The sequence below is a fragment of the Gambusia affinis genome, linkage group LG11 (assembly GCF_019740435.1).
Source record: "Gambusia affinis linkage group LG11, SWU_Gaff_1.0, whole genome shotgun sequence".
Taxonomy (NCBI): Eukaryota; Metazoa; Chordata; class Actinopteri; order Cyprinodontiformes; family Poeciliidae; genus Gambusia; species Gambusia affinis.
The window spans coordinates 22,904,176-22,914,057 of NC_057878.1; the positions used below are offsets into that span (position 1 = coordinate 22,904,176).

A 9,882-nucleotide genomic window follows, 5' to 3' on the forward strand; every position below is an offset into this window, starting at 1 on the left:
CTTTCTAATGAGGTTCCACCAAAAATCAGGAGCTAGAATAGCTTGCTTCTAGTTTGAAAAATTAATAATAGAATATTTCAGTGACAACCACAAGCAGCCCTTGTAATATTTAAGTTAAAGCTCTTTTCCCTTGAGCTGGCTTGCCATAAACAATTCTCTTTAACAGATTCCTCTCCTCTATCCTGATTACTTGCCCTCACTATCTCAGCCGAGCTTTCATGATTCAGACAGTGACTCTGAACTTTTCTGCCAGCGCAACGCTACAGCATCAGGGATTCTACCTTTCCGTTTTAAGCCTACAACGCTGCTTGTGAAGCGGTGTGGAAAGCTGAGGTTAAACCCTGTTAGGGTTCTCAAAAGGCAACTAAAATCTGTCCTGGCCAGGCATACATAGGCTACTAAAAGATTAAATGATCACAGCTTTATTCACCCTCTGCCTCATTTTTATGCGCATACATGCTGTTGACCCCGTGTTCCTCCACAAGCTATGCTTGGTTTGGCAATAACTTCAGTGCTGTTAACCAGTTCAGTTGAAATAAAATATTTCTTGGCTGTCTACCAGTTCAATTCAGTTTATTTACGTATACAGCAACAATTCACAGCAAAAACCTTCTGAACACATTTCTCCCACCAAAAAAGTTAATTAAAACCAATCATAAAGATTTCATTCAATCCAAACTGATCGTAATTATTAAAAAACCCAGTCAATTTCAGTTTACTATTCAAATTAGTGAATAAAACAAACATTAAGAGATTGGTATTAAGAGATTAACAGCAAAAAATATCTTGCTAAGCAAACAGAACAATCATGTTCAGTTCAGACTTCAGTTTTTTTTATCACTTAAGCTCATCATGCACTGCAACACAGCCATGCAAAAAGAAAAAAAATTTCTTGACTATCATTACACTCACTTCAAAAACAAAGCAAAGCCTTGCTGGTTCTATAGAAAAAAAGAGGTAGTGTAAAAGTCAAGTGCTGCAGATCAAATGAATTTGATTTTGAAGGTTTGGTCTACAGCTAGCCAAGAAGAAAAGTATTCAGTAATGACCTTAGAGAAGCAATTTTAGCAGACTGCTAATCAGTGAAGGGTTATAAGGCCATTTCCAAACACTTTGAAGTTCAGGAGTCTACAAGTGAGAAACATTTAACAATTGCCAATAATTACTATTCTTTCCAGGAGAGAACATCCCACATAATTCACCTCAAGGACAGAGCATATGTTCTCAGAGAAATTGCAAAAAACACAAGAGCTCCATCTCAGACTCTACAGGCCTCAGTTAGAATTGTAAATCTCAAAGTTTATGGCAGAACCATCAGAAGAACAAAACTGAACAAGTTTGGCTCGTTTGTAAGGGTTGCCTGGAGAAAACCTTTTCCTTTTAAAATGAATATGAGAGCACAATGATTGCAAAGTTAGCTTTTAAATAACCACAGACATTTTAGAACAATGTCCTTTGGACACGTGAGAAAAAGGTGGACATGCTTGGTAAAATGCAAAAACCCGTCAAGTAAAAGTGCTGGAGGTATGTTGAAATTAGTTTGTTTTGCTGTCAAGGGAATGAAGTACTACAGAGTCAATCACCTGATAGTGGGTTCATAAGTACTCTAGAATCACAGGTGACATTTAGCCCAGACTTGGTCACAGAAGGAAATTGTTGAACAAAAGAATACATCCACAATAATGCGAGATGTTGATAGTCAATCAGATCACAACTGTTTAAGGTTATTCCTGACAATGACTTTACATGCTATGGAATAATGTACACTTGGAAAGTTTTAAACTTAAACAAAGTTTAATGTTATACCTCTATAGAACAAAGTCACAAAATACGAACCACCAAAATGTTGAGCAAGAAATGTAAAGAAATTCATTCAAGTAGGTTTACCAATATTGTATAGGCCAATTGAACTTAAGGTAACCTAAAATGAGTCTACTTTGTTTTTATATTACCAGCAAGAACTAGAAATAACTGTATCTGCTGTAAATCTAAATCCCTCTCTTTTTTTTTTTTTTTTTTTTTTTTACAATTAACCTAGTAATTTTGAGAACTTAATTTTAAGATTTCTGATTCAAATGTAGAAAAGCCCAGCAATCTGGTGTAATAGAGAACATTTATTTGTTGATAAATGACAGATGTATTTATGGGGGAGAAAAGGTAAAAAAGAAAAAAAAACAACAACTGTAAATCAAATTGTAGGGAATCAAAATCAGTTCAAAACCACCTAAAGAAAGAATAAATCAGGACAGGGATGTTAGACCACAAAAATATTTAATTTGGCCAATAAGGTTGTAATCTGTGCAAAATTACCTGGAACAATGTCAGTAATGCCCACTGAGTGGCTTCAGACCACAATATTTGTCTTGGATATGGAATTACAGTTAATGCTAATAAATGTTAAAAACAGAGAAATAAATCATTATTCATATAGATTACCTACTCTATAGAAAAATCATTCTTTTGTTGCCAATATTCAACTCCTTTTGTTGTGTTCTCATGCACAGAATATCTAATTACAAAGTACTGTTACTATGTTAAGAAATATAAAATTACGCAAATAAGTTATTCCAAACACACAAGATGAAGCAGGAATGCAATTCATATGCAGATGTACTTAAATTGCATATACATCTGCATGTGAATGAATGTGTGATTAGCTAATGGACATCAAGGTGTGCTGGTTGTTGTACAGACTGAGGTCCTCTATTTTACTGCTTAATATTTCACATACTAGTCAGACAGGTAGATAACTATTAATTTGCTTGACAGATCCTGATTTAATGTGGGAAATTAAAGGACCTAACATATAACACAGAGCTGACTCATTCACTAAGCATTATTCTAATATAGCCTATTTGCTCTTTTTCTTATCTTGGCAAATGGAAGTGCTGAAGTGGTTCATATCGAAGTCTGGACAATAATAGGATATTAAAAACAAAATGAAACTCATTTTTTGCAATTAAGAAGGAACAATAGAAAAATCTGCCACTCTTTTGTATTTCATTTTTCATTCCATCGATTGCTCCACACCACCCTCTAACTATACGAGTCTACAATATTGCTGAACATTAATCCTGAAAATGCAGTTTTGCTGTATTTCATGTGTAACATTAAAGAGTAAAGATGAAAACTATCTGCAGGTGAACTTGAGCACTAATTGATAGCACTCATCCTGATTTTGTCTCAACTAATACACATTTAAAAACACGCAGTTACTTACATACCCTTCGTGCGATCGTATCTCACTATCTGACTTAATTAGCTCCTGAAGGCACTTTTACCTGCATTAGTGTGCGGACATATCTGTGCCTTTCACAACACTATCAACTTTTAAACAGGCTATACATTACAAACAACCTTGAGCTGCTCGAGCTTGGTGATGTTTATCTGCCACTGAGGTCACTGCATGACATCCAGAGTATTTAAATGTTTTTCCTTAAGGAAGAAAGTTGAAAAAAGAAGGAAGTACAACAATGTTGTTAAATTCCTCAAGCTGTTCTTTGTGTCTGATCAGCGGTTTTGTGACACAACAGCCAGGCCAGGTCGACCAGCTCAATGTTAGATGGACACGAGTGATAAGTAGGGAAATACAGAGAGGAAGCATTTATTGGAAACAATGCCATTCAAACATTGAGCACTAGAAATGCTTTTAATTCATTCAGAGATAACCACTACTCACCACTTGGCTTTCAATGCAAAATGGTCACAACTGCACTGAAAAAAAATTAATTTCAAACTAATTAGACTAACAACCACTTTTTGTGTTAAAAAAAGAAATTCCATTATTAATACTGTGCAACTACTAGATGTTTCATTTGTTCTTGGTGCGAATGGAGCAGGACAGATTCTAGTGATTCATCCCAGGTTCTATTGTAGTGTGTTTGAATCTAATGGTTCTCAATGTAACAGTTGTGTCTATTTTTTTTCTTTTTACTTTCAGTCAAAACTAGGTGCCTCCACCTCTTTCAACACTGCTGCAGAGCTGAAAGAGGCAAATCCATCTTTTCATTTCATGCACCGAGAGAAGCACGCAGTGTTTGTCTTGCCTACTGTGATTGCAAAGCAATCTCTAAGTCCTTGTTTTCCAAGCTGTGTTGAAGGGGGCATTTGTGACAGTTTCTCAACAGGCAGAGCGGCCTCGCCACACTGTGCTCGGCTGGAGAATGTAAAGGAGGGTAAGATATAGGTAAGACATCATTACAAGGATGATCTTTGAGTTTAAGTACAGACTTTAAGTAATGCCAAATACATTACGACGTAGGTCTACATGTAAATGCATTGGTCAAGTTAAAAAAAAGTGTGCACCTTTTTTTAATTTAAAACAAGAAAATAAAAGTGTGTATACTGACATTAAATCCCTCAGTGGAGTAGAGCCAAAATATGGGGATATTATGTTAATTATATTTTTTATGTGTAATCTTGCAACATGTCTTGATGTTGCAACATTGAAATATTTCATGTAATTTTTAATGTGATTTTTTAAAATATATTTCTCTCCCAATGTCTGGCACTCCAATTAAGGCATAAGACAGGGCTAACATATTTTTGGTCAAATCTTTAGTTATTAAAATTTAGCTGAGTTATACCATCTTAAAATTACAGTTACTTATATTTTTCAGAGGCTAACAATGGTCTGACTTGACAAATCAACTGATTTTAGTGCATAGATACTATAGATTACATTTTTTATGCATAGGAGTTTAGTGTCAAAGTGGAAATGTACTTAAGTTATGTTATTCAATTATGAATTTTGGTAATTATTAAACCTCCTTAAATTGATCATCTATGACAAAACACTTTTTAGGAAAAACCACTTGAATGAAGATTTCTTTTTTTTTTAACAATTGCTAAGCAGCCTTTTAATGGTCCCCTTTTAAAGTTATAAATCTTTTTGGTTTTAGAATAAATACATGTTCATAATGGGTCAACAACACATCAAGTGAAGCCGATGTGAATTCTCAAAGATTCTTGAGTCATCACAATGATAAACCAGATTGTTTAAGAAAAACCCTCAAACACATTGCCAAGTCAGGATCACTTAATTAGGTCAAATATTTAGAAGAGTTGTAGCATTATAACATCAAGGTCACTAAAATGAGCAAAGGGCAAAACAGCATATTCTAACATCAACTAACTTCTGGTAGATGGATACTTAAAAAGATTAACTTTAGGATTATTAGAGTGTTTCAAAAATTACTAAAGATTACAAAGGAAGAAAAATATTTTTTTTTAATTGGACCTAAATTTAAAGTTTGACCAAAGTAGTATACAAACCTCCTGAAATTCTATTTATGAATTTTGGCTTTGCATAATGATACACCAATATGGGTTTTCCATGCCAAGAACGAGATCTAATTTTCATTTAGATCCGACTAATTCACTGTAAATGTTGACTAAAGGCAATGTTTTCTCTAGGATTACAAAAACGTTTGAACAGAATGTGCTGCCAGTTATATGATAGGCGTAGTGATTTTGGATTCAGAAGGGGGAAAAAAAGGAATGATCAGATTATTCCCATTCCTAAAGTAAAGCATGTGTTCCTAACCTTTACCTGGTTTTAACTAAACAAAAATGTTAATGAAAGGTTATGGGGTTGATTGTACAGTTATTTGTTTTATGCATATAATGAAAAGGCAAATGAATTAGATCTTTCAGTATTTGATTTGCAGGTTCACTGATAAATCAACTGAAAATTAGTTGTTGCATTTATAATTTCAATATGCCAGCCAAAAATTATTAGTGGCCCCTCTGCATCTTCTTCCCCCCCTTAATGAACCCAACCCTGAAGTGGAGATTGTTAATTTAATTTAAATTTTATTAATAACTTAGCAGTATCCGATTGGCCCTTAATTTTAGGGTTATAAATCTTGTATCAGTATTTAGCAGCATAAGTAGCTGTCTTTGAATATGGGAGACAACACAAGCTGGGGGCTGCAGAATTGAACTGTGCTCTGCAAAAAAATAGATACCGATGTCGAGCAAAGCTGGTGTGATTTTGATTGCGTATTTCCTCAATTATCCTCAAAGATCTTTTTGGTAGCAAAGAGATTTCTGTCAAGTTAACCATTTGTTCTTTTAAAACCACTTTCACAGGACCTATCGTTTATTCAAGTTAACTAAAAATATCTTTCACCACTCAATCTCCGAAAAAATTATTCCAGCATTCAGATATAAGGGAAGCGTGGTATTGGTTGTCACACTGCCATGTTATAGACATCAAAGGTCATTTTGTGGTCACGTAAAAAATTGAAGTGGGGAGGTGCTTTATCATTTTTGTAAGAGTAAGAGTAATTTTTCATGCCTTTGTTTTTGGATTTAAGGCAGTCACACCAATAACCCTTTAAAACTGGAGCAAAATGCTGAAGGTAAAATCTCTGATTTAAATCCAGTTTTTCATTGACAAGCTATGTAGTAGCTATCTTAAAGAAGTGCTGATAAAAGAAGAATGTGTTATCAGTATTTCTGGCTTTGCATATTGTTTGTCTAATTTCAGTTCTGACACAGAGTAATTCATTATAAAATACAAAACAGATCGCTGGTTTAACTTTATATAGTCAAAGTGCATTATTTTGCATGCTTTCAACTTTTTAATGAATAGAAAGTTATATGTAGAAATTCCAATTTGTTACTGAATTTCCATTGATAACTATAATCAAACTCAACCTGCAATGGGTCTGGTTGCAAAGTTTAAAGAGTCGCATTGCTGTCTAAGTACGCGTCATTATTATCATTTGCAAAAATAAAGATACTTATTTTGAGTCCAGTGCCTTGAGCTTTGATTTACTGACGGGACTGTGATAATGATGAATAATTCATGCGAGAGTAAAAGAGTGACAAACAGCCCCGATCTGCTACCGTTTATTTAAAACAAACTTCAAATATCAGACACCATTCTGTTCTACTAAGCTCCTAAAAAAGGGGGCTCGCTGCAATAAGCTCCTACTAGGTTCTGCCGCGCTCTGTAGAGCTGACCGCACAAACCACTGTCCTATCAAATCCGTTCTGGTGCGATCTTCGAGGATCCCACGGCAAAGATCCAAGCTACGACTCGGATGGATGTAAAAAATCCTCTCCGGCTCAGGGGATCTTTTTTTCCTTCACCTGCTGCATTGTAGGATATAGCTACGCTGCGCACCTGCAGTCACAGATAGGCTACCGAATCCTGTCCTGGCTCCTCATGGCTGTTCCTGGAAATGCTCAAACACAGCAAAAGCTGTGCCAAATGCACATCCAGCGAGTTCTTATTATACAGGTGGCATTGTTATTTCGGATCAAGCAATGCAGCGTGTCATTTTAAAGATCCTAAATATTCCAGGAAAGAATGACACCCCGGGCAGGAAAGGATGAGAAGCATCTCTCTTTTTTGTTATAATAACTGTTTAGGATACAGGACAGGTGCATTTTAAAAACGTGTTAATATCCAGCAACTACACAACATTTAGAAGCAGTGTACCAACAGAAGACTAGGGGTGCCAAGTTTCATCGGACTGCGCATTGCCAGTGGTTCTGCTCCGGCTTACCTTTCTCCTCGTCGGACACCTTCGAGGGCTCTACGCACGGAAATAATCCGGAGGAAAGGGCGAGAAAGGCGAGAAGGAAAAACTCCGACATGTTTCCGGAGAGCGGGCTATACAAGTAGCCACGGTGCTTCTCCCGCTCCTGTTCCTGGTCCGGGTCCAGTCTCCCCCTCCACCACCAATCCGGTTGACGAGCGCCGTTATCCGGTGATGTCCGGCGGAACCAGTGCGCAGAACGGTGCGGCTCCCTGACACATGCACACCGCCGCTCTGAGCAGCGAACAGACGCACCGGAGGGATGAGAGTGAGAGAGGCAGGGAGGACGAGAAGGAGGAGGAAAGGGGCAGAGGGGTGAGGGAGGGAGGCAAGAGCAAAGAGGAGTACGTTTCCTGTCTTTTCTCAATGATTTAATGCCGTCAAGGTGACGCAGCTCGTTGCACATTAATCATATAGTTTTGCTCTGGAGAGAGATGATTTGGTGTCGTTATTAGGAGCTTAGGCTCAGATGGGGGTCCTAAAGAATGAGGGGCACAAAAAAAGTAAGTACGATTACAGATTTTTAACACTAAGAAAGTTTTGCATGATCATAACGGGATGCATTCGTCTGAAACACACAAGCCCTTCCTTCTCCCTTTGGTAAATTGTTTTAGTTATAAAAATTCATCATCCATTCAATCTTCCGCGGTTCACCTTGACAGGTCGTCAGGCCATCACAGGATAAATGACCATGCGCATAGATTTCCACGTAAGAACAAATTAGAGAGACGAGAGGAAGCCAGAGAACCTTGAGAGGGTGAACATGCAGACATGTTGTTTGAACTCAACTCAGATTATCAATATTAGTGTCAAATCAAAAATATGATGTCAAGGCACAATGCATATTCACAGTCCTTAGCATTGGTCACTATCATTTATATCCATTAAACTGCTTGTTAACACAAACAATGAGTCACAGCAGAAACACATTGATGCTCCCATTGTGGTGAATATAACTTGCTGAATCTCAACTTGGGGGTCAGAATGGGAAAGAAAGGAAATCTGAAAATGACAGTTACATATTTTTAAGCAGCCAAATTGGTCTTTTTCTGAAAGTGAAGGAAAAGTGTTGCTTTCTTTCAGACAACTGGACAGCTGAGTGCAACAAGATGATCGCTTCTGCTTGCATTTCTATAAAATGACTTAACTGTGCATTTTTCAGAACATATTTGTAGTTTTGAAAGTCTGCTTTTGTTTAGCAGAATACATAATTGAAATGTTAAAAATAATGTACCAGCACCACATGAGGTTACAATGAAACCATGGAGTAACTGGCAAATGAAGAATAATTGGTACCATTGTTCATGTCATTATCTCAAATTAATTTATATCATTGTGTTTTTTATGATTATTTTCTGACATGGAGAGGAAAAAAGAAACAAACATGGAAACTTTTTCACTTTAAGCTGGACCTCTTTAAGTCATTGCTTAGTTCTGACATTTTGTTTTCTCTGAAAAAAGTAATGTCAACTTTGCTGACACTAACGATAAATGTGGGTCTAAAAAGTATGCCTTTGAGCTGAACAGTACATTTACAGTGTGTGCAAAAGGTCTCCTAATCATACTTTTACAAAGTTCAAAGAAGAAAATACGGTTTTTAAAATACCTTTTGCAGGATTAAATGGGTTTACTTAAAATGGGAATTTGACCAGGGGGTGAATAGATCTGTTTGGTAAAAAATAACCAATTTTTTTTACACCCTGCTTCATATAGAGGGTTTGCACACTTGGCTATTGAGAAACAATTGTTCACTGGAGGCAGACTCTAATTGCTAATGGCTGGCTGTGACACATGTAATGTTGCAGGTTGATAAAACTTACCAGAAATTGCATGCACTGTAAACAACCTATTAGGGAGTAGAGTAGATGCATAAAATGTCATAGATTCCTCTTACTCAGACTCTAACTGCTCAATATTTGGAAGTGGGACCAAACAGATTGAATGGCTGCACTCATTTCCTCCACCATCATTGCCAAACCACCAATCGAAAAACGGTGTAATGGAGGAGCATTGTTTGACCTTCTTAAAGAGACAGAGGCCCAATTTCAAGGCATCAAATTGTAAAGTCAAATTTCATTAATTGATATATGTAGAATCTTTAACTGAAGGTAACAGTTACTTGTATGTGCTATGAAATGGCAACTTGCCTGGAAAAATACATAATACAGTCCCTTTAACACAACAAATTGAAGAACTGAAAAAAGTATTAATTTGCATTCATTTTCCAGATATTATGATATACCTAAATAAAATCTAGTGAGATCTATTGCCTTCAGGAGTCTTTGAAAGACTAAAGACTCTAGTTTTGTGTGATGCATTCTTAGGATAA

The 9,882-nt window shown here is 36.4% G+C and overlaps 1 protein-coding gene across 1 annotated transcript in view; it reads right to left on the minus strand.

The window, feature by feature from the left end:
- lrp1bb (low density lipoprotein receptor-related protein 1Bb) overlaps positions 1-7,959 on the minus strand; it is a 301,838-nt gene extending 293,879 nt beyond the window's left edge. Inside the window, exon 1 of the mRNA XM_044132659.1 lies at positions 7,521-7,959. Coding sequence (XP_043988594.1) covers positions 7,521-7,959 — 439 coding nt within the window. The remainder of the gene's footprint in view (positions 1-7,520) is intronic.
- Positions 7,960-9,882: the final 1,923 nt, after the last annotated feature.